Raw genomic sequence first — 25,682 nt, forward strand, 5'->3', positions numbered from 1 at the left:
ACTTCACTGGTGGCATTTCTTTCCATTTCAGCTCAATGTCGCTTTGTTTTATCCTTTACCCACCCTTCCCATTTGGCTGTTGCTGAGCTACTTTGACAGTTTTCCGAGAGGAATAATCTAGAGCTCCATTGGTGGTAACGTTGCACACACATACACAACAGAGACATAGTTTATCAAATTAAAAACTGCAGTCCAGATCTCTTTGGCTTACTGACAAGGTTATGGTGGATTTGGAACGGCTCACACCTTCCGACACGGAGAAACGCATGCACTCACACGCATACACACGGAGTGAGTGGTGCTATGTGTGTTTGTGGAAGACAGTAAAGGACAAATGCATGTATCATGCCTAGGTAGAGGGAGGGGGTGTGCTCTTGTTCTTGTGAATAAAAGAGAGCTGTCCAATGATGTGTGAAAGAGACGCTGCAATTTGTCCTCTTTCACAACCCATACCTAAGAAATATCGAACACACATGTACACACAACACACAAGCAGATACACGCAAACATAGCCTCGTAGAAACGGCCAATGCACCAAAATGCACCAGCAAGGCGTGAGAGCACGCCGATATGTTCTTCCCATTTGTCTCAATCGGCCTTCTGTCTGCCCGGTCAGCCTTAGGGCCTCAATGGGAATACAGAATAGAGTGCATCTTTTTACACTTACTCAGCCTCATTGTATTCAGTATCTCTCTGACCTTTGTGGCCTTGCTGCGTGGACTTAAACACAACATATCATTCATTTGGCCTACAATTCAACAACAGGCGTTTGCACTTTTCATCCACGCTACCAATGAAACTGACCTCTGCTGATATCTACACAAAGTGCATTGACCCTGAACTGCTGGACTCATGTTGTGATGAATAGGTCAAAGTCCATATGCAAGTCAGACTCTAAAGCCTCGGAGGCCAAAAACACAGATTCCACAGTTCAAGTCCGTTCAATTTAGGTCAGTTTAGTTCAGCTCAATTCATTTCACTCTGGTTTAATTCTGTTCAGTTCATTTCAACAAGTCCCACAAGGGGAAATTAGAAGGCCAGTAGTGCAAGCATGCAACATGAAATACTCAATGATACTTGCGATGCTAAATTAATTTATGTACTGTATAATTCAGTGTCTAATATTAATATCAAACCTACTGGATATCTAGCCAGGATGTACGTATCATTCCCCTCTCAAATTATCCTGTATGCATTGTTGGCTCTGACTGGCTAAGTACAAAGCAGCGCATACTGGCCATTATCGATCCATTAATTGGAAAGTGGCCCATTGTAGTCAAAGGGCTGGGCAGTTATAGACTGAAAGGAAGCGATGGAGGCTTAAGATCAGCCTGGACTCTAATTGGCAGGAAAGAGGTTTCTATGAAGTGGCGTAATGTGCTTTTTATTGGCTTGTAGAGCTGGTGGGCGGTAGATGGATGTAGAGCACATGCTACTTTACTTTTTTTTTTTCTCTCTTTTGGTAAGAAAAAAACTACAGCTGTGAATACCATGCTACAGGATATAGAGGTGTATATTAAATTAACACTAAAGTACAGTAGACCATTGCCATTTCAAGTTTAGTTCATCAACTACGGTGGGTAAAAAAAAAAGAGTTTGTAGTTTGTGCACATTATATCATTTTGATATTTGCTCTGTGTGTACAGCTGCGGCAAATATATTAAATCCTGTAACAATCAAACCTTTTTTTCTGCTAATGTTCTTTCGTTCCTTGCCAACAGTGCTGAGTTGATTGAAAAGCATGTCCAAGGACGAGTTGCTGGTCATAAAAGTACAGAAGGGGCACATTATTATAAATACTTCCATCTCCCCTTTTTTGAGAAAGGCTGTTATCATTTCAATGCCAAACAATTTCAAACATCCATTCTTCTCTTTCTCCGTGGTTAGATTCCAACCTTTGATATAGTCAGTGGCTGTATTTTTTTTTTTTCATCTTGGTGAAGGCTGAGTTGGAATAGAGTGTTTAGATAGTGATAAAGGGGTTGGCAAAAGCATGGAATGTCAAAGTACTGAGGTGGCCTGTCTGACCTTCACACAGTCTTTCATACTGAGCCACCGCAGAGCACGGATGACATTGAAATACTCTATTGACTGTGAGTCAAGCTGTGCATGTCAAAAAGCCTGGCTCAGGGACACATTACTCACTAAACATGACATTTTACTGCTATCAATTCAGGAAGCCAATTGTTTTCACCTTTCCTATTAGGGCTGGGTAATATATCAATACTATATCGATATCGTCATTTGAGACTAGATATCGTCTTCGATTTTGGATATCTTGGTAATGTAATATGGCATGTGTTGTCTTTTCCTGTCTTTTTGTTTGTCTTAAAGGCTGTACTACAGTAAGTATCACTGATCAGAGTCACAGATCGGATCAGCACAAAAGAAAAAAGGGAGCAAATATAACTTTTAGAGAGCCCCGATCACGTTATTTTGCCACCAATACCAATTGCCGATCATTGATAATCCATATTGGCAGATACGGATCTCTTTGTTGTTTGATTATAGCAGCTGGTCTACAAGGCTCCAAACTCATTTTTTTTTTGCCACCATCTCTGAAGTCAGTGTAAACCATCAAAAATTCAAGCTGTTATCCTTTTACTTTGTTATAGTTCTTACGTTTACGTTTTACGAAATGACATGTGAACACATCAGGATAATGTTATAATTTGCCTTTGCCCCAATACAAATGTTCATTAGTGGTGCTGCCATCGTTGCCTCTCCTCCGATAAACGTAAACACAAATTTGTTGTTTATAATGAAACATTATCAGTTTCATTACTGAGTTTGCCGACGAGAAAAGCGTGAATGCTGATGTCCTGGTCGCATATTTTACTAAATATTGGCGGATAACGATTGTCAGTAAAACTTTATTTCACACTGTGATGGTTAACGTTAAACTGTGTAATTAATCCGTGGTTCACATGCATGCTGAATCGCAAAGGGGGAGTCCGTACACAACACGGATTGACAGTGCTCCATTACACCACTACAGTAAACTGATGTCATTTTCTGAACTACTAGACTCGTCTAGCTGTTCTATTAGTTGCCTTTATCCACTTAGTCATTATGTTCACATTACTGATGATTATCTATCAAACATCTCATTTTGTAAATATTTTGTAAAAGCATCAAATGTCAACCCTACAATATCGTTGCCATATCAATATCGAGGTATTTGGTCAAACATATCGTGATATTAGATGTTTCTCCATATCGCCCATGCGCTCTCTACTCAACAGGGACTTTGAAATATTCCTGGAATAATTTGAACAAAAGATAAACACATTACTTTCTTTCTACAAAAGTTCTTTGTGGTTTACAGCAAAGTCTGTACACATGATTGCTTTTACATTAGTTGTTTTCATTATTAGTCAGGTTGACAGGCACTTCTGTAAACGCCAGGAAGAAACTGGGATCTCTGTGACCTTTTCGATCAATTGACATGATTAAAAACCCTCTGTATTTTGAGAGAGACGGTACATTCCAGTGCCCAATGTGATTGATACAGTTTGTGATGCACTGCTGCATACTGTGCTGAAGATTGAGCTGTGTTTGTGCAGTTTACGCAGTATAGGCTTTGTACCAGCATTCCATTATAGTGATGTATTTTGTCATACATGCCATACGGTGTCTTTGTGTGAGTGTATGTGTTGGACATTACTGTCTTAGTGTCTCTTTCTGTGTACACGTGTGCACAACCGTGTACAGTATGTGTGTTTTTTCTATCGAACAACATAGCATGAAGCCCTCTGTGTATGTAGCCCCATATTGAACTAACACCACATGGTTCAACACATACAAGCCCCAGTTCCTCACAAACAATTTCTCAGTTTCTGGAGCAAAAAAAAATACAGTGGTGTGGCTCAGAATCAACAGATTCTCACAGTAATGTCGTGTAAGGAGCGAGCAAATTGCATTTAAATTTCTGTACAAATAGTGATGTAATGCTGTTAGTAGATGTTTAGCTGACACGTTTTCCATGCTCAATCAAGGCTTTTCTCCAAGCAGTTATTGATTATGTCTGGCAGATTTGATGTTCAGCTCTGCGGTTTACTCTAGACAGGCTAATTAGCCTGCTTTATGTGGTTAATGAAATGCTCAAACCTAAACAATATGGAGCTCACATTCCCAGTATTGTATTAGCCCTACTCTGTCCCCTAACTCTTTTTTCTCTCTGCACAATTAATCATTTGTCACTGGGAGATCTTGTTTCACAGCAGCACTCATTCCTTTTAGAGTCCACTACATACCTTATTTCTCTCTCTCTTCCTTCCCCACAGACGGACAATTTCCCCACTGAGCCTAATTATATGGGTAGTAGACAACAGTTTGTTCAAAGGTAAGAGTTGGGATCTATAACAATCACTACATCTCAGATCGTTGTTTTATTTTCTCTCATAGTCCCAACACAGTACTATAGCAACAGTAACTAAACTGACAATTAATTGTTTTGTGTCATAGCAGGGAGATTTAAAATTATTCGCAAACAGTATTCTCTATAATACATCAAATATAATCACACACAACATGCTAAGCTTTTTTTGTTTCATCTTTAGTCTCCTTTAGCAGATAGTACTGCTGGTACAGTATTTTTAGAAGCATTTTATTGCATTCTAAATCCTATTATAATATATATATATATATATTTTATATACTATATATATATATATACTCATTAATGTTTCACGTTGTGTCTAAACTTTCTCTGAGGGTAAAAAAGGCCTCGAGAAACTCTCTTCCAAACACAGAGTACTAATGTTCTTTTTTCTCTCCGTGTGTGTTTTTTTTTTTTTTTTTGTGGTTCATGTGTATAGTAGTTCAACATTCAAAGACCCAGAGCGAGCGAGCCTCAGAGACAGTGGTCATGGTGACAGTGACCAGGCTGACAGCGACCAGGATACCAACAAAGGCTCCTGCTGCGATATGTCTGCAAAAGAAGCCCTCAAGTTGAAGGCTACAGGCGTGAAACCACCACCTTTGGAACAAGGTGAGCCCAAGCCCATTATGTTTTTATAAGCCCAACTTCTTCAGCCTCTCCATTTAGTCCCCCTTCCCTGAGCACCCGTCTCTGAAACTTTGATAATGGAACATGGAAAATTACTTAGTGAACGGCAGGAAATGTAGCTTCGGAGTGTGGTGATTAAATATGAATAATCATTCTAAGCGCTATGGGTCGGGCAGATTACACATGACATGTGTAGAACAATCACTCCCCAGATATGGGTTGTTGCAGTCCTCCCTACCCCAGCCACCTCACATGATTAATGCAGGGTTAGGGGAGGCAAGAAAGCCAAGATTATACATATTGACGGAAGGAATGGGACAGGAGTTGCTATGGTAAATTTCTCACTGCAGCCTCATCCAGTCATGTACCTCGGCGTGGGCCATTACCTGCTTGGCAAAACAGATATTCCCACAGAAATACAAACTCACTAAAGTCCTGACACCAAGAAGTATGTATCTCACTGACGGGATCCAGAAGTACAGTGCGTTATACTGAACATGGATTCTGTGTAATGGTGCTATTAATCCAGGGAACAGAAGGGCTGTTTTTCTCTTTTTGCGGAAGGACAATGACAATTTGTGCAACACTCTGTGCTGCAATATGCATGTCTGAATAGATAGCTTTTTTCTTTTTCTTTTCATAGGTTTTTCGAATGAAAAAAGCCACACACGTTGGCAAGAGAAATTGGCCAATTAAAAGGCTCCATATGTTTCTTATTTTGAAAATGTTCCTATTTAATTGTCCGTGAGGGACTGAGAGAATCACATGTATACACACACACACACACACACACACCCGTGACAAACGGAGAAAAGAGTGTGTTCGGCAGCAGTCAGTCAGTAAAATCTGTACCAATACAACATAGCTGGTGGATGTATACTGCTACCGCAGCCTGTCCATCCGCCTTTCTGTTTTCTGTGTGTTGTCTTGTGTGTTTGTCGTACTCATGCACCAACAGACACACACACACACACAAGCGGTGGTGCTGGAAACTCAGGCTGCAACCTGCTTTTGCAGGTTTCCCTTCTCCACCTCACCTCACTTCTCCACCTCTCCTTGTTTGGGGAAATCGATTGATGCGAGATTAGACAGTTAACTGGCTGCAGCTGGCTGTGTTTAGCCAATAACATGGGGTCTTAGCTAAGCTGTGGGGGAGGCCAGGGGCAGGAGGCCAAGGCATGGTGCAAGAGCAGTGACGAGTGAGGGGCGGTGAACATCGCTCTGGCAGTGTTCCAGTGTGTCTTTATTGAGTTGCAAAGATACCAGTTGAATGATCCAAAGCAGCAAATCATCCCTCACTTTGAATTGATGACAAAACAATGCTATGGTGTGACTGTATGCCTCTTAAATTACAATATCATCTGCTTAGAAAGGTCTGTTTTACGTCCTCCTGCTGTTTAAGATGAATCGCAAGATGGTCACCTTGTGCCTGGTAAGTCCCATCTGCTACTTTGTCTTAAGCAGTACAGCTCATGTACAGGTAATTTATCGTAGTCATTTTGTGGCTAATTAATGAGGCTTAGTAAAAAATGAAATAGTGACTCGAGGGAAACTGAAACGTGAGCTATTAGAGGAAGTGTGGTGTCTGCTTCCAGGTATTGATGTCTGTGGTTAAAAAAAAAAGCTCCATACATGCACATTCATGAGCTATACACATGGAGGCACACATGCATGTCTATTATCAGATGGAGAAACAAAAAGGAAAGGGAGCTTGTCATTGGTCACTGTCCCTGGGGTCGTTTTCCTGCAGGCTTCTTTTCTTCACATCTCAACACTTAGCATCTACTACCCCCACCGCCCTCCTTTTCCCCCCTTCATCCCATCTTAAGTCCTCTGTTTCTCTCCCAGCATAGCCCTCCCAATTACTATCTGTAGCTCTCTCTGCTTGCCTGCCAGGACTCTGCAGCCTCATTCACTGGCTCAGTATGAACAGAACTACAAGTGCACAAAGCATGTAGTTCAAGTCCCAATCAATCCCCAACCCTGTTTCAGTTCTTAGCCTTTATAGTCTCTTGGTTGTAGCCTAAAGTGTAAACACAACTGTGTATCTCGCTCCTTTTCTTGTTTTTGATCGTGCCATCCTTTTCGGGCTTTTTTCTTCCTGACTTCTTCTTCTTCTTCTTTTCCTCATGCTTGCTCTCCTGTGGTCATAGGCATTGATAGAACAAACGTGCAACTCTCATGTCCATACTTGTAATTCATCTTCTTCTCTGATATTCCGTACGGTTTCCTTCCAGACAACATAATCTGGACATCTTCGCACGAGGGACCGGTCTCAAATTGATTAATTAGCCCTGCAAAATTGTATTAATTAAGCTGAAGTATATCAAATGCATTTTTCTTGCCACTTGCGGCCATTAATTGATGCTCCAACGCGTCTGCAGCAGACGCTGATACGGGCTTGTCTGGCTCTGCCGGAGTGGCTGGCAGCACATCGCTGGCCTCCGTGGAGTTGACTGCCGTAGTCGCTATCACGAACAGACAGGCGGCAGTGGTGCAGGGAGATGTTACCCACTGATATGGCTGTCTGAGGAAATGGAGAGAGAGGGATGATGGAAGAGCACGGAGGGGCCGTGTCTGACAGGGATACAGTTTGACTGTACCAGCTGACCTGTCCTAATTAGCTGCGATTGGAGTGTGATAATCAAGCCGCCTGACTTGTTTTAACAGGGAGACATGTGTGGGACAGAGAAGGACGTGATACTACAAGGAGAGCGTGGATACAGGGAGGCGAGGCAGCATGAGATGTGTTCCTATATGACAGGGCAGTAGAAGGCGGTGAAATTGACTTTTCCCCGTTATTTGCGGCAGGGTGATAGAAAACCCCACACCCACATCATCCCTCATCTTGTGAGTAGCTTAAATAAGTGAAGTGTCATGCCTTGTCAATTGCTCTCGCACACTAAAACTATCGACACACACACACACACACAAAAAATGATGTAAATGCACACAGAGACATATATTCTGTGCACAAATAAAGGATGGTGTTATATATTTAATCCTATACTCCAGTATTTATATGAGGCTGGTCTTCGCTGCAGGTGTTTTAATAATTTATGCTGCTGCGGATGCCAGTGAGTGCACTGGATCTGAAGGCATGTACAGTATATATTTTGAATGTATGATGTTCCTAAGACATGTTGCCTGTTGTTTGTTTTGGTAGCAGGAGATCTTAAACATTATCTAAGATATTTCAGTGTCTTTTATGCAGCACTTGTTGACTCGTATCTCATTTTTAAAAAGTCCTTGGTTCGATGTGACACTTCCATTTCAAGCTGTTTCAATGAAGAAATATCTTCTATTTAAATAACTGGCATGTATTCGGATTTCTTAGCCACGATAGAGCTCTTGAATGTTTTGTAGTTAATCCTTTTTTGGCATTTCTTTCTGGAGCTGCAGTTGATATTCTAGTCCTTGGGTAATCATACAATATTGTCACTCTTTATCCTACAACATGTCAAATATGGAAGTCCTGTTGACATAACGACATCACAGGATATCTTACTGTCAGTATCTCACGTGAATAATCCGGCTGGGAACAAGGAACACCCATGAGAGCCCACTTTATATTAAGATATAGTGCTGATGAATTTCACCATCAATATTATGCTTATGATGAGCATTTTTAATTAAATACAATGTGACACTTCCAAGCAAGGAGAGGGTGCGACTCAACATCTATTCCTCCGTGAAATCCTGAGAAAATGAAGTCTTTATCTGTTGTTTTGTTGAATGCTAGGTTTTCTCTACCAGTCCACTGAGACCAAGCAAACTCAATATTCTGACTTTAATCCATCTTAAACATTCACCAATCTTCCCTCGTGGCAGTCTTAATCGTAAGACTCTGGCATTACTGCACTTTTCCAAAGTGTTTCAAGTCCCTCCAATCTCTTTCCTCTTTCTTTATTTCTATTCGCAGCAATTCATTTTGAATCGCGTCTCAACCTTTTGGTGGTGTGGAAAATTAGAACCATCAGCAATCTGGACCTCTCCAGGAAGCATCACTCAAAGTCAAATAAGATTTGTGAGTGTGTGTGTTTTTGTGTGCCAGATCGTGTGTTCACCCCATTCTTAGCGGATATGGCGGTATCGCACAGCAGTGAGGCGATTTGCAGCTAAGCTAGTGGAATCCTGTGGAAAGCCTAAAATCTTGTGGGGTGAAGAGGGGGGGGGGGGATATCACATTCTTTGGATTTCTTCGCTCTCATTATGGACGATTTATATGGATTAGTCTATTTCCTTTAATACACAAAGTTCTATTAAATCCCATTGTTATGATTGTGGTTCACGAAGGGTAATGTCCATTCTTGTGTGCTCCCACATGTGCTTAGTGTGTGTGATATTGGGCTATAGCTGGCTGTGGGTTTTGTGATTTCCAGCTCTAAACCTCAGCCCGCCCGCATGGCGGCTCACCCCCTGATCCTCATTCAGCCAGTGGAGCCTATCTCAAGCACTGTGGCAGCACAGCGTTGGAGAGGATTGATGAATATCTCGGACTCTTACCAATTGGGCTATAAATCTCTGGCATTATCCCTCCACCCTGGTTGCCGCAGTGAATAATTATGGCATGTTTATGGAAAAATATGTCTTATTTCACTCTAAGCACTATTACGACCTCCCATCATAGCATGATTGGACTTTCATCTTTAAAAGATCTCATTGAGAGCGCTTTTCTCCTGCACCTTCCAACGAAGGCTGCTGCCCCTGAATGCTCACGGCTGGCCAGCCCTTTCTCCTCACACCGCTCTGTAATGAGAACATTACAGGGTATTAATCCAAGGGTGTGTTCACTCATATTAGACGTTGATAAAACACACCGCCATTAAATGCTGTGGAAATGCTGTTCAAGGCCCGTTAAAACACGAAGGCGCACCGAGTATGGAGATTAGTAAGATTAGTCCAGAGTCATGGAGATTTAAAATGAATCACTCTTCAACCATTTTGGTAAAGTTTCATCCACTGTTGGGTCCAGTAAACCCTCAGTGATATTGTAATTATTTTGTGTCTAGCTGGAGTTGCTTTGTTGTCGTCAGAGGCCTCACCTGCAGAGGAATTTGAATGTGTTTGCTTCAATGACTCATTTGTGTGTAATAGAACTCAGAAAGTGAGGCGAGGCAGTTTGATGAGTTTGCATATTTCATGTTTACAGTTTATACACGCACGCAGACTTGCTTGCTGTAAACACACTAGTAACCTACAGTATCCTCCAGAGTGTGTGTTTTCACACAGGTAAAAATAAATTCTACCACACACGTGTAAGATATTTTCCCCGACCGACAGCAGGAGAGAAAATCCAGTGTATTTATCAGCTCAGTCATCAGGAAAGATATGCTTCTGCTCCCAGTTGTTCTCTTTCTAATCACAGGAACAACAACCTTGTAGATGTGGGTCTGTGCTATAAATGAAATTAATTACCATGATGTGCCTGAGCCCTATGGCAGCACAGCCGACGTGTTTCTTCTTCTTTTGTTGTTTGTTTTTCCAGGCATGAACCTCTCGTTGGAAAGCTTTGTTCAATTTGTGATTACAGCACAGGCTGTTATAACAAACTGTGATAGATATTTGACGATAGAAGCTCTGCCACTGGATTCAGAGAGTGGAGATGTTGCTACAGTTTTTCAGCTTATGGGCGGTGCCAAGTGAGTGTTCACAGAAATCAACAAACCGCTTCAGAATCTGAACCAGTGCCGTGCGGCCTTGTGTTTGTGTCTGCGTGTGGGTTAGATCCATAGACTGACGTGAAGAACTCCTGTGGGCAATCCACGACTGATTTGTAAAAGGCTGAGTGGATGTGTTGCAGAGAATGCTGCTGCTGTGCATTTGCACTGTCCTTGGGCACGTCTGTTGGCTGCATTGAATCATGGTGCTTTCTTGGGTTTGATTGAAAGGGCACTCATAATGCAAGTTAGCTTGTTGTCACAGCACCACTCTGAGAGAATGTGTGACAGAGCAGCAGAAGAGCTGTTCCAGTGTCTGCTCTCAGTGGGGGCAGCATGTTGTCCGGCACAGCAGTAGGGAGAATACTACAGAGCAGATTATAATGATACAGAACATCGCCACTTCCTGGACCAGAGCCACTCCGTGGCCATCTGTCCTCTGTCGATGGACAGCCGGGCATTTGTGCATGTGTATGCTTGTGTGTGTGTGTGTATGTGTGTGTATGTAACCACACTCTTGCACCGATGCTTTTATAACGTCTTTTACTTCCTACATATCATTTTTAAGCCATACACATCACCATTCTCATCTGTTTCAGCATTGATTTATGTGTCTTGAAAATGTAATAGTTCCCAAATGTTGGCGATTTGTATTTTCACTTGATAAATAGCTTAAACAGTCATATGTATTGCAAAAATGTTGACGAGAATAAATGAGTTGGTTAATTGGTCCTTATTTGCTAATCTTTCACAGGCAAGTAAAAGTTTAGTTGATTAATGGGAGAAAAAAATGAATCGATAAACAGAAGTTGCAGCTCTACCGTCCTTGCAGACTGCTGTCGGTATTGTAACAGTCAAAGCAGTGCTGCCATCTGTAGTTCTTTGTCTCTTTAGTTGGATCCATTTCAGTTCAGATGACAATAAACTCATCTGCTAGAGTCCATACATTAAATGAAACATTGCAAACAACTGATTATGACACATTAGGGTTTCATTTTTATGTTTAAGGCTTTAAAAACAAATTATTGCTCTGTGAATGGGACTTAAATGTCGTGTTTTTTTACATGTTCTTGTTTGCAGGAAAATGCTGTGGAACTGGTATTTTACATGGAGTTGCACAGTATTCTCCATTCCTTTTGTGTTTTAATGAACAAAAATATGATATCAAATCAAGCACCTACACCATTAGACTCATAGACAATAGTTTAGCTTTTCAACAGATGTAATATATCTGACAAATTCATACCTGTAGCCTGTTCTTGCAATTAGAGAAGTGGATTCTCTCATCAGCTGGTATGCAATATTGTGGGAGGTGAAATCTCGAGTGGCACAGATATTTTATTCACACAACGTTGTCTCTGATCTCACCAAACACATTTCCCTCGCAATCCCACTGCCTGCTTATTATAAGTCTTGTCTTTTGAGTGATTTAGTGTGTGTGTGTCGGTGTGTGTGGGTTTTATCTCTATATTTCACTGCCCTTTTTTCAGTACTTGGAACAGTTACTTTGAATTGGCAAACTGGTTGGCACACATATATATTTTGTGTTACTCAATAGCTGTGTCCTCTACGCTCGGTACGAGTGGCATCTTTGCTACTGACAATGTACAATTCACAAACCTAGATCCAGTGGGAAAGTGGCATAAGTAAGCATGCCGTTATATTATATTATGCTTTTGTATGGGTTTGGTGGGACAGCCACAATCAGCTGATTCTTTCTGAGGTTTGGATCACACAATGCTGTCGTTTGTCAAATATTATGCCCAGTATTGCTATATTGTACGCAGCAACATTATTAATAAAAACAAAATCCAAGTGGCAGATTGTTCAGCTTTGATTATGTGAAAATGAAATGCCTGGTAAAAGTCCCCAAAGACAGTGAATTCAGCACAACTTCCACTGAATCAGTAAGATACAAGCGAAGGGCCGCTTTGTCGAGTCTATTTCCTTTTCTCATGTGAATGAATATTTGTGGTGCCCTGGGGCATTGTTTCTCCATGTTACACTGCATCAGGAACCAGAGAGATAAATGGGCCTGGCCTGTCTCAGGCATCAGGACTTCTTCTCTGCTCAACCATAACTAGTAATGTCCTTTCATCCACTGCCTGCAGTGCTATAGATAATGGCGTATTTATTTGAAGAAGAGGAATTGCTAAAACAAAGAGAGGGGGGAATGTGGTTTATGCGATTACAGTTGATGGAATGCTCAGAAATGTCAGAAAAAGAAGACAAATTGGATATATGAAAAGGTATGTAGAGCAATAGTGATAGGGCTTGCATGTATTGAACAAATACAAACTTGATAGGTGGATTGAAGGAAAGAAAATCAAGGAAGGAAGGAAGAAACATTGCAACCCGTTGATGAGCGATCAGATGATGAGTAGAAAGAGCTCATGCGTGGACGGGTTAATGAAGAGGGGCGGGACAGCAGGCAGGCTCCATGGGTGATTGGCTTAAGTAGCATGGTGCCTCGCTTCCTGCAGTCACTGAGCCACCAGTTCAGTCAAAAGAAAAAACTGTCAACCGAAACACCTACCCTGCTAAGACACGCCTGAACCCAGTCGCACACATACACACTCGCCACGGTGTGTACAAGTATGTCATAAGGCCAACCCCTGCAGGCAGCTGTACTGGATATAGCATAAAGCAATGAAGCATTTCCACCATAAATAGTCCTTTGCAGTATCTGTGAGGATGGCAATACAAGCTAGCTGTTTGAATTCTTCAAATAACTGTGTGGCACTGTACCATAGTGACGGTGAACAGGAGTGAGAGAGAATGTGTGTGTGTGTGTGTGCCATGGTGAGTATGTGAGGATGGCGACTGGGAGTGTTTTTCTCCGATAACCTCAGTTTGTTACTTTTTGATCCTGCTAAATTAAGATAAGGGGCTTGGTTAATTAAACTGTCACATGGCAATACCTTGAGGAATTGCGAGGCCAACACAGCTTTAATTGGGTGGCTGCTATTCTCCCTGCGCTACCTCCCATCCCGGGGAAGCAGCCCCACAGAGGGGCGAACGCATCCTCGTGGCTACTGGCAAAGGATGGAAGAGTTGAAGGAGTTATGAGTTTGAACATATCAATGAAGAAAGGGGGGGGGGGGGGGCGTGGAAAAAAAACCAGGGTGATCTGATCTTAAATGTGTAAAAGAAAACACAGTGGACCCGCTCAACCTAAATATAATTAAAGCCACTGAATACATGATACACAGAGCATGTGATGTCCACAATAGCTCCATGACAGGGTGAAAACCAGGTTTGACTTAAGATGAGGCTTTTAAATAGCTTTTTTAATATGCATGAATGGGAGATGTGTCATTTTCTGAGCATTGCAGTAATCTATGCAGTGCATTTGTTGCAAGGCAGGTCTCCAAAGCCCCACGGACAATGGCAGCAAGCTTAAGATGCATCTGTAATTACCAGCAGCCAATTAACAGCCGACCTCACCATCCCACCCCAAACCACAACAAAGATCTATTATGGAGATTTCAAAAGCTTGCAGTGTAAACAAGTAAGTGTGATGGATCTTCATACAGAGCTTATGGGTGTTTGCAGCTCCTCTTTTGGTTTACACACACAGGCACTTCATTGAAATTCAGACCACGGTCAGTTAGACGTTTGAAAGTGTTGCAGATGTGCAGTTTTTTTTCTGTAACAGGCTTTAAAGAGAACACCACTCAGAACACCACTCAACCTACACATATATGTTACTCCCACTAGCATTCATTCGATTCACTCATGTTTCTGTTGCTGCCGTTAGTTGGGAGCAAGTTGAAAATATTCATGAAAGCGTCCTAGAGTGTAGCAATGCATTATTGCAGCTGCATTTTATTACACTTTACATAAAATGCAGCACATACATTTGTCGGAGGCACCGCACAATGCATCACATTAATTGAAATGTCGGCAGCTGTATCTGATGTAGTTTGGGGTTTTTTAAACAGTTACTGCGATTATTATGGGATTCTTTAGAAACATTGTGAAGTTGTTGCTATTGGTGGAAGTTTCCTCGATAGCATAATGCCCATTCCGGGAGGATGTTTTGAAAACAGTTTCCCATCTGTCCCTGAAGGTGATGAAAATCTCCCTTGATTAACAAGTGGGAAATCTGGTTGATGGTCCCCTGTGCTGCCTCTCATCCCTTCCCAAGTGGGGATCAGAGAGGATGAAGTTTTGAGCCTGGGGATAATCTAGTTGCCTAGATTGTGATAATGCTGCTCAGGATGATCATGTGGCTGAGAGCTGGTTTGGCTGTGGGTCCGTACTTGCGTATACTTGTGTGTCTGTCTGCTGGTGCTCCAAAGAGAAGAGGCAAGCGACAGCAGAGCGAGTCAGTCAATTAATACACACAGACAAGAAACACCCTTTTTGCTGTTGCTGTATCCAGCCAACCGCATCAGAATTCAAGACATATCAAACAACAGGTGATTGCCGCCATCTTCCTTTTTCAGCTTTGAGCTGTAAAATTATGAATAAGAATACAACAATTTTAAGATGGCAAAATTAGACAAATCCTACAGTATAAAGAAGCTTATTTCCTTTTGTGCACCTTGTTTACTTGAAAACCCATTTGCAATGTAGTCAGAAAGGTTTGAATGCAGCGAATTTCTCGCAAATAACTGAGACTTAGCTTTGTTTGTGTACTTTGTGAATTTTTCTGAGACATGACAGTGAGCTTAAGCTCTGCTAAATCTCATTTTAGTTTTCCTGTTGTTCCGCATGGTCTCTTCCCACCCTGATCCGTGTCTGGTGTTGGTGTCCAGCTGTTCCATCAGCACGACAAGTGGTTCAGGAAACTCCCTCATTGTTCACTGACCAATCACTAACACCAGAATGCTTTCAACGAGCATTTTCCACCCAGTGGTTTGCATTTGCCTGCACCTGTGATTTTAGCCCAGAGGGCAGGGGATGCAGGAGGAGGGTGGCAGAATGGGGAGAGTGTGGGCATTGGGGTGGAAAGACAGTCAGTGTTGGGATTTCTGTCTGTCGAGATTAAAGGAAATAGATTCATTGTGCGTTCCCCCATTTTGTCGTGTTTTCCTCCAAATGCATCAGAGGACAGCTGAGCCTTGCCACCAGAATTTGCATTTTTGTAATTTGCATGAACTCATTGGAGCTCGGAGGCAACTTACGGTTGTGTGTGCATGTATGCATGCAGTCGTGTGTGTGTGTGTGTGTGTGTGTGTGTGTGTGTGTCCGGGCATGTGCTTTGTAATTTGACAAGCAAAATAAAGAACTTGTCCAAACAATCTACCACACACGACTGGAAAGAGCCTGCGCAGCTTTCATGGAAATCTAGCTCTCGAACCAACTAGACAGTCGAAGCATTTTGTTTTCCAGCATTTACAGGAATGTTAAGAAATTACATGAACTGTCTTCACTGGCTTCCAACATGTTGTAACACAGTGTCATGCTGCAGTAGAGGGTCTACTGTGGAGAGTTACTAGAATAGATATACTCTGCAGTGCTTTGCTAGCCCAGGTTGTGAATCTTATCAGGCAGGGTTTTGGTCGTGGATTGTGTGTGTGTGTGTGTGTGTGTGTGTGTGTGTGTGTGTGTGTGTGTGTGTGTGTGTGTGTGTGTGTGTGTGTGTGTGTGTGTGTGTGTGTGTGTGTGTGTGTGTGTGTGTGTGTGTGTGTGTGTGCCTGCATGTGTGTGTCCAGGCCCCTCTGGAGTCCATTAATCCCAAATCTAACAGACATACTGCAGAGGCATCCTGTGATGTGTGCTGAATTCCTCTCTGGAATATTGGATGCTTCTTCCATAATATTCACTTCCCTTCCTCTCATCAGGAATACATTGCTTCACCCCTCCAACCCCACCCACCCCCCACCCTCCATGATGCCTGGACTTTGTAGCTGATGCCGAATTTGTTCACAATTCAGGTGTGTTTTCAGCAGTTCTCTGATCTGTAATTATGCATCTCTGAGCTCTTTTAATCCCATTCTTATCTTGTGTAAACCTTCTAATCTTTGACCCTAATCTTAAAACACCACATAGAATGGGGCAGCGTGGATTGAGTTGTTTTTCTCACCTTCCAATTCAATGCACGCATTTGTCAAAGACAGCGAGAGAGGGAGAGAGAGCTGGGGTCCGCGAGCCTTTGGGGTTTCGTTCTCACAAGCTCAATCCGCTGTATTTATTGCTATACATTTCTATTTATTTGTGTTTCATTGCAGTGCGCTGGACTTTAACCCAGTCTATTTTAAAGCCTTTTGCTCATAACCAGATGGAGAGGCAAAGAAAGTGTAAATTAGATCGTGAGATGGAAAACGCATTTCTATTTGAAATGATTATCCCTCCTGACGGGTAGACTAATAGACCGTTATTGCATTTCCGTGGGTTTCTTTTAATCTGATCATGCTCATAAACAGACGAGGGAGAGTGTTAGTGTGTGCGCATGTTTATCCATACAGAGACGCAAGCAACCAGTGTCTAGACGGCAAACACCAATTTGGCTGTGGAACAGAGGAACATCGATGCTAAAGCAATGTCGCTGAAACACTAGGCATGTTCCTCAGTCTTGCATGGAGTGGTATGGACAGACAGACGGCGATAGCAGGAGGAGGAGGAGGTGCAACAGAAATGGAGGAGAGGTTGGCAGAGCTCACTGTGGCTAATACATCCAAAGTGTGTCAGTTAGCTAAATGCGTTAGGCCCCAGGGCTGAGAAAGCCAACACCATCGACTCAACCTACCTCTCTCCACCTTTCCACTTTGCCTCTGTTCAACACCCGCCAACAGCCTTAGGGGAGCTACACTGCTGTTCATTGGCACAATTGATCAAATGCCTACATGCTAAAGTGTGCCGTTTTCTTATTGCATGTGTTAGTCTCATGAGGATTGGAGGATTCATTTAGAGTGGTGTGCCGATATGCAGCACGGCAGGTAGCTGCACAGGTTGTGTTTAAGTGTTACTGTTACTGCTTACTGTTGCAGTAAGTGACGATACTAGTACTTGGTAGTTCGAGACTAATAATGCATTAGCTGAATCAATGTGAGTGAAATAACATACACAGTGGAAATTCCTGATTTGATACGCTCCAGTCTGTGGAATAAAAATCAAAAAATATTTGCACACACTAGTAATCAGGCTTGGTCTGTCTGTTTGAAAACACTGGACTGGTGTCACATATGTGCGCAAGCTCACACTATTTGTACACAGCTATGTTTCTGTTACTTTAGCTGAATCAATGTGAGAGTGACACAGCTGTGCTCAAGAGAAATACTGGTGGCGGTTCTGGTGGTGGTGCAGTACAGTATGTATCACAATCTGCATCATTTAATCTGAAAAGGTATCATTGCAAATCCTCGGCTAGATTCCTTTACTGAAGCACATTACTCCCAAACCCTGGATAAGAATTTCGATGAGTTGGTTCGTATTTGTCATGAAAACATGATTTCTGCTATTTTCTGTGTTGGTTCATGATGTCTGAAACATCTTTACGTATCCCCACGTCAGCACCATCCGTGACGGATTCATTCTTCTAGCTTCTGGCCCCTTCTTGGATTGCATTAGGCTCGAGTGTCGAGCCTCTTGACATGTTTCACCTACACACTCTGTCTTTATTGAGTTTGACTGGTTTCAGCCAAAGGGAAGCTATTGCTTGTGGCAGCAAGCTGTCAAATAAGCATAAGACTTTCAGAATTGGCCTTTCCATCTATTTTTGCATGATCTTGATGAATTTATATTTTCAGAGCTTAGTTTCATTCTGCATACAAACTCTAAAGTGGCCACGGTTGTGTGATACCGCAGAACCCTGAAGCAATAGTGAGGACAATACGATGCCACTGTAAGTGTATGTATTGTTGTATCACACTGATAGTTCTGTTGAGACGGAGAGTCAGAAACACTTTCCCTAATCCTGCTAAAGCAGCACACGTGGGAATGATTACTTGCACAAAGCCGTCGTTCAAATCCCTTTTGTTCAAAAGAGAGCGAGAAACAGTGACGCAGACATAGAGGGAAAGAGACAATAAAAGAAAGGCATTTAACTCAACAAACATGAAAGGATTGTATGATGGCTCGTCCGAATGAAGCCTCCGCCATGTTGGATTTGTTTGTCCCCGTTGTTTGAGGCCAGCTATCAGGACAGCGCCTGATTGTAGGCGCTAAATCAGTTAAAGAAGCGATCTCTCAAATCTAGAGTATTGGAAATAGCATCATTGAAGTAATGTGGCTAGAATGTGGAAAGAAATTGCTGGAGTGAAGCGCTTCAAAAGATGACCCAATTCGCAACAAAAGGTTTCCCTTCATTCTTTCCTTAATAGGGTGTTTTAAACCTGTTTTCTCCTTGGATAGAAACCGGATTTCTGTAATGAGGGCTGATTTCTTTTCTTTTCTTCGTCTTTTTATTCCCTTTACTCTTTCTCTTTCCTCCTCTTTCTCACTTCACTTATTGCGAGCAGCGTTTCTCTAAATGGGCCAAGGCAACTTTCCTTGCCGTCTACTGGGGGAAGGAAGTAGATTAAGGCTGTTAACACGCACAAGGATGCTGATCAGCCTTTCTGGTCTCAACTCTGGTCCATACTGTGCTCCCTCTCCTAAGGCTCTTCAGTTATAGCCACCTTTTGAACATGGTGTGTTTGTATTTGTGTGTGTGTGGTGGAGTGTTTGACTGAAACAGCCCATTTTGATTTCCGCAAATATAATCTAAGGGTGTCACACAGCGACCAAAGCAGCACAAAAAAAAGAAGTGCACTCTCGTTCACATCTCCAAACAGTAAGTAGTCGTGAGTAGAAATAAAACATGGCGCAGGCATGCTGCGTCTGTTTATGTTGCTTATGAGTGAGCATGCTGCGATGCACACACAATAAAGACACCAGCATGCTATATTTAGATGACAAACTGGCATAAACCCAAGCTAAAGAGAGAAGAAATCAACAAAAGAGAAGGGGGGAAAAAAGCAAGGCGGTCCAGAAGCATCCCCTGTCACGGTGCAATCCCCCATGTCCTAATTACACAGGCTTAGAGGAAACGGAGGATTAGCGACTGATTCAGCATGCTGCTCTCTCTCCTCATCTTCTAATAAGTCCCCTTCTTGTCTCCTCGCCCTCCTTTGTGCCGCCCTCCATGTCTCTCTCCAGGTAAAGGGAGCAAGATACGATTGACCAATAGCTTTTTGCGTCCCTTTGTTCCTTCTTGCTTACATGTCTGCCTCAAACAACACCACCTAATCCCATTTTAAAAGTAGGCTGTGCAGCAGGCATGTTTTGCTTGCGCCTCTCCTCACTTTATGTTCAATATTTGGATATAGCATATAACGTTTTATTTTTTATTTTTTTTGCATCAGTGATATACTGTATATCGGCTCACATTCTTATGTGTACATGCTTTATTTTGCACGTATGCGTTTCCATGTGCCAGTGCAGGTGTTGGCACTGTGTACAGTGCGCCTGCTAATTATAGGATGAATGTTTTTTTCGTTTTTCTTTTTTTACCCGCCATCTTTAGCTAAATGTACCCACTGAAGTCTGTCATTGGTGAATACACTGAGCACATTTTGTTAACAGCACAATAACTGTATTTAATTATTATTTACACACGAGCGGAGGAAACCAGTTGACATTTCTGATATTGGGCTTCCACGTGATATCTCCCCGTATATTTTTTTTACAATGGCATATACTTTAAATGTAAAAGGCACACAATTCGTTGGGATCAAATTGACACGTAACTAGAGTGTATTATGGCTGTATTTCTTACAGTTTTCTGCTGGGAAACAATATTTTCTGGAAACTTAAACCTGTCTATAATTATTTTTGAGTGATTATCTGTGAAGATTGGTCCATTTTATATTTGCTCTTGTGTCATTTTTCCTGTATTTTGCGTTCTTAGCAACTTTGGCCTTTGTTGAATTCACCTGGATTAATCGTGTTGGTTTATTTCAGCTTTCACATTAGTTTCATGTCTTTATGGCAAAGTGCAGGATGTGATTTACAGATATGGTAAGAATGTATTGTAGCGGACTGTTCTGAATGTCAATCATACAACATATGCTGCAGTATACCGCTTGATATTTATTCTTTTCCATGTTAAGTGTTTGACAGGTATAAATAGCTTGATTTTAGCAGGATGATGTAAGGCTTGTTCCTCTCAGACATCTATATCTAATAGCTTGCTTGTGGCTGCTCTGCTGCAATCGCTCCACCATTAGAACACTTAAGGAGTGAAAGAAAGTGGGGTTGAAGAGTGAGCTGTAGCCAGAGGAAATGTGAATTATACAAGGTCTTAAGTCACAGGTTGGAAAAGAGGGTTTTGGATTGGCTGAAGCAAGGATCTTCTTTGACTGACATTGCATTATTTATTGAGTGTCTCTGACTGCTGAGAACAGCGAATGATCAGAGTTTTCTGAAAACACAATGAGAAAAAAAGTTACTTTCCGTGTTGGTTCTGTTTTTCTGTCGCCAGCAATAAAACTCAAAAGACTCAATGAAGAACCCTTGGAACGTGGTTGAATAGGCTGCTTCAACACAGCAGTGGGAATGTTCTAAAGAGTGTTGTCACACGTCACAGATGTGGTTACAGATAAACATTGGTTTGCCTGTTCTCAGCACTTTTTGGCCTTGGATAGGTTCCCATGGCCGTTCATTACAGTTAAACCTGTTTGTTGAGGTGAGTGTTTTATTCTGAGGTGCGATTGTTAACAGATAACAGAGAAACGGTGAGATCCCCCTCCACACGCCTTTTTTCACACAGTTGCCTCAAGGCCGACCTTCACCATCAATTAAAGCTCAAAGAAACCCTTTGATGATTCACATGGCTAAACTGTGAATGACAAGTCTGTAGCATGTAGTGAAAACACACGTAATGCAATGAAAAGCTGAAAATATGAATGAAAATTCATATTTTAATGCAGTATCTTTAAATGAACTTCATGAAAATAAAAAAAATCAATATGCCCTGAAGTTGCAGACCCTGGCAGAGTTTACGTGCACATTGTGTTCCGCTCTATTCACAGAAACAGGCAAACACACCACTATATTCGTACACGGCGGCCTTTATATGACCACGTTGTAAACTAATTTGTATTTATAAGGACCACATTGTGCATTTTAGGGCCCTCATTGCTACTTTATGTAAAAGAGAAAGTGCTGTTTGAGAACATCCACGCGGCTTTCCAGATGCCCTTCATCTACAACCCACAGACCTTTCTCGTCACCCACAGCACACAGCTCTGCTTGCTCATCATTGATTAGGCTTTGTGTGTTTGTTTTTGTTTGAATATGAGCTTATGCTCCTCTTCCTCCTCCTCTTGGGGTTTTTTTATCCCTCACTCTCCCATGCATAAATACTCTCTCCTCAGGGTGTTCTTTGAACAACTTAGCCAGGCATTAGTTGACGGAGAGGCCTGCAGTTTGTGAGGGAACGCCTGAAGAGAGGGCGTGTTTGATCCTGCGATACATGTCCTTGTTTCAGTCTCGGTATTGCCAGCCACCGGGCACCCCCACCGCTGCTGCCAAGCTTTTCCTGCCATGCGTCGGTATTCTCTTGCCTCCCACTGTGATGAAAGCTATTACACTGGAGAGAAGTATCCTTCTCGTTGTGCTCAGCCACCCACTGCACAAAACAATCCAAACCTGTTCCCTGAACGAACAGCTACACTCACAGCTAACCAACAATTTATCACATTATATTATTGTTTTATCTTGGATACAGCTATATTATCAGAAAATACAGAATACAGCTATGCTACCAGAGAGCACTTTACCAGAAAAATAACTATTAATGCATTACTCCAAATTAGCCTTTATTATCACATCATGGGCACCAGTAACTGCTGTTTACTGATTTCATGCCGAGCAGTAGGCCAGTATAAGTTGGTGAATTTGGTGAATACACCGCAACAGCATTTTCATGGAAATACTATTGTATTGTAATCTCTTGAAATAATGTTGACAAAACAGACTCGCCAACTGTAGAGAACAACCTGCTTTCCCCCGCACCGCGCTGCTCTAGAACCATAACAATATCAGATTCAGCAATGCACCAGAGTAATGCGCTCAATTTCACCGCAGCAATGCTGCGCAAGGAGAAAGACCTGTAAAATAACTCGCTCGACATCTGACTTGATGAGAAATATAACATTTTGATTTCTTTGGGTCTGTGTCAAGGTAAAACTAAATTCACAGCAGAATAAATCTTGAGTTTCAGAATAAAACGAAGAAAGATATTCCAAAATTCAAAAAAGCGGCAACTGTAAGATGCATTAACAGAGAATACAACATTCGTTTTTTTGTATTTCGACCGGGTACATGTGTCCCTCCTGTCTTAAACTTATTGCTTAGAAAACAAAATCTGAAATTTCCAATGCACACTCCGTTTACCCACACCTGAAGTTTTTTTTTTTGGTAGACTGGCAACCTGAGAAGCCATACGAGACTCTCTCGTCTGTGCAGTTCAAATATTTAGTCACCCTGATTGTGGGGGGGGGGGGGGGTTTGCATGGATCAGCTGGGCTAGATGGCAGTAGGCAAGGAAATTAAATACACAATAACACACACATGCATGCACACATAAACACACACTGTGAGCTCCCTCAGGTGAACAGGTGCAGTCATGGTCTGTCACAGATGCTCTGCGCAATTCGTCAGCTGCCTTTCCTCCTGTCCACCTTGGCTGGGTTGGGGGATATTCACGACAACACAACCTCGACACACAAGTACACACACAGACACGTTATCTTGGATCATTCCCCATTCTTATAGGCCAGGTGTGCATGATGGTAAAAGGAATCACCACCACTGTGATGAGTGATACATTATTATTATGTGTTTATAGCTTTTTTTATTTAACTTTCCTGCACCTTCTTTTTAAACTTACTGAACACTCTGCCACACTACGGGGGTTTGTGTGTTCAGCTCGCTGCTGCTGCTTTGCTAGCAATACATGTGTGTGCAGCTCTCTCTTGGTTCCTCTCTCCCTCCCACCACAGGAACCACAGTGTGTGACAGAGGGACATTAATCACAGGGCTGGGTAATAAAGCGAGGAGGGATGCAGGGCCAGGGGGGCAGGCGTCTGGGGGGAGAAAAGGGTGTTTAGGGAAATCACGGCATGCTTTATGACACACGCTGATACACAGGCACATTTTTACACTCACAGGTTTAGGTACACATCCTTCATGCACTGTACTGAAAGCTTCCACCCTGAAAGTTTGAAAAATTCAATCTAGGAGAGGAGGAAAAAAACAACTCTGGATTCAAGGAATGGTGACCAGTTGCTTTCAATTAATATGTGTTGAGGGAGAGCCTCGTGCCTTCTTTCCCACCTGTGTGTGATTCTACGTGGCCCTCGTTAATTAAGTGCTAATTTAGTAAAAGCCTTTTTTTTTGGAAGGATAACAGAGGGGCATTTTTTTTACAACGTGGAAAGAGATGAGAGGCGTTTTATGGCTCAGTACAAGAAGCATCTTGCTGAGATGGCTGCGGGAGCTTTTCATGACACTGATAACTCTCATGATATGAGATGAAATAAAAATGTGGCTGTTTGTACATGAGTATGAGCCAGCGTCGGAAATACACAAGGGCAAAAATGCCCCGAAGAAATATCATTTTGCCCCTGATATCACTAGGAGAGGGGCAAAAAATGCCCCCGAACTTTCTAAACAAATAAAAAAATGGAGCGCTTCTTAATCAGACCTACTGCGAGACTGCGGTCAACTCAGCAGACACTTAAATTGGAGTGCACCTATATGCTGAAATCCAAGGTAAACTCATTCAAACGGCGCAGATCGGGAGCGAGCGAACGACTTTGAAAGTTAACGGAAAGATTAACGTGAGACAACATCCGGTTTTTAGAATAAGAGGCCAACAAAGTATAAATATTGCATAATGGAAATTAGATTAAATGAATTATATTCACATTAAGTATAAAACATGCTACCTGCATCTCGTGAGTTAAAGGGAAAATACACGTAAAGTGTCTTTATTCTTTGATTTGAGGGTTGCTGGAAATGAATAATACCTGACTGACAGTCAATTAAGATATTTTACGAAGCAAAAACTCTGAACTGAATTTGTACCTTCAAATGGCACTTTTTTTGTTATTTTTAAGGTGCTATAAAATTGTTTTTCTCAAAAATTCCACACAATGGCTAATGCATAAGTTCAGGACAAAAATGGGTAATATCACAATATTTGAGGTGCTACAATAATATTTTTTACAATAATTCCATACAATGACTGTATATGTAATCAAGGCATCGTTGACTTAATAATTGTTAAGTTAAAAAAATGTAATAATAACAATAAATAACCACAAAGAAATAAGAATAAAATTGAATATGATTGTCTGATTTATGTTTGATTTTTGTTAAAAAAATCGAAGAAAACACTTTGAATCTGTAGACTACTGCCTAATAGTCTTATTGCCATTTGATGACAATTGCTCATATACTGTAAGCCTAAATAACTATATTTATTAGTTTGAACAAAGGTTAAATGTTATTTCACAAGTTTGAAAAAGTGCCCCCAATTTTTTGAAAATGCCCCTGGATTTCAGTCAGTGGGGGCAAAAATTGCCCCCAAAACAATATGTAAACTACCCTGGTATGAGCTAAATGACAGCAGCACACACAATTTAATAGTCTGTTGGGTTTAACTGTATTAAGTGTTTGGGTTTTTTTCAGCATTTATTCCTGACCTCTTTGGGTTATTGGAGTTTTTTAATATCAACCTCATTCCATCTTGACATTTTACAGTGGACGCTGGGTTTTGAATCATATCAAGTGGAGTTGTGATCGTGGATATTGAGTGTGTGTATCTGTGTGTGTGTGTGTGTGTGTGTTGTGCATTTTTCTCTTGCATCTGCCCTTGTATGGGTTTCCTGTTCTTGTAAATCAACCAACTATAACAAAGGCTCACTGCTCCAGGTGCTAAAGATCAGGGCATTCAACTAAGAGAAAGCAGAGACGTCAACATTGTGAATCTGACCTTTTTTTTTTAAAACAAAAGGAAAACTATATATATTTCCATAAATTAACTCATACATACACATCCGGTGTCATGCTTA

General features: G+C 41.7%; 1 protein-coding gene across 1 annotated transcript in view; it reads left to right on the forward strand.

The window, feature by feature from the left end:
• Window positions 1-25,682, forward strand: part of pcdh17 (protocadherin 17) — a gene marked incomplete at its 5' end in the record, with an annotated part of 48,239 nt that overhangs the window by 16,818 nt on the left and 5,739 nt on the right. Inside the window, 2 exons of the mRNA XM_079295185.1 lie at window positions 4,287-4,345; window positions 4,821-4,993. Of these exons, the coding sequence (XP_079151311.1) occupies window positions 4,287-4,345; window positions 4,821-4,993 (232 nt within the window). The remainder of the gene's footprint in view (window positions 1-4,286; window positions 4,346-4,820; window positions 4,994-25,682) is intronic.

Source organism: Melanostigma gelatinosum (genome assembly GCF_949748355.1).
Source record: "Melanostigma gelatinosum genome assembly, chromosome: 2".
In the NCBI taxonomy this organism is placed as follows: Eukaryota; Metazoa; Chordata; class Actinopteri; order Perciformes; family Zoarcidae; genus Melanostigma; species Melanostigma gelatinosum.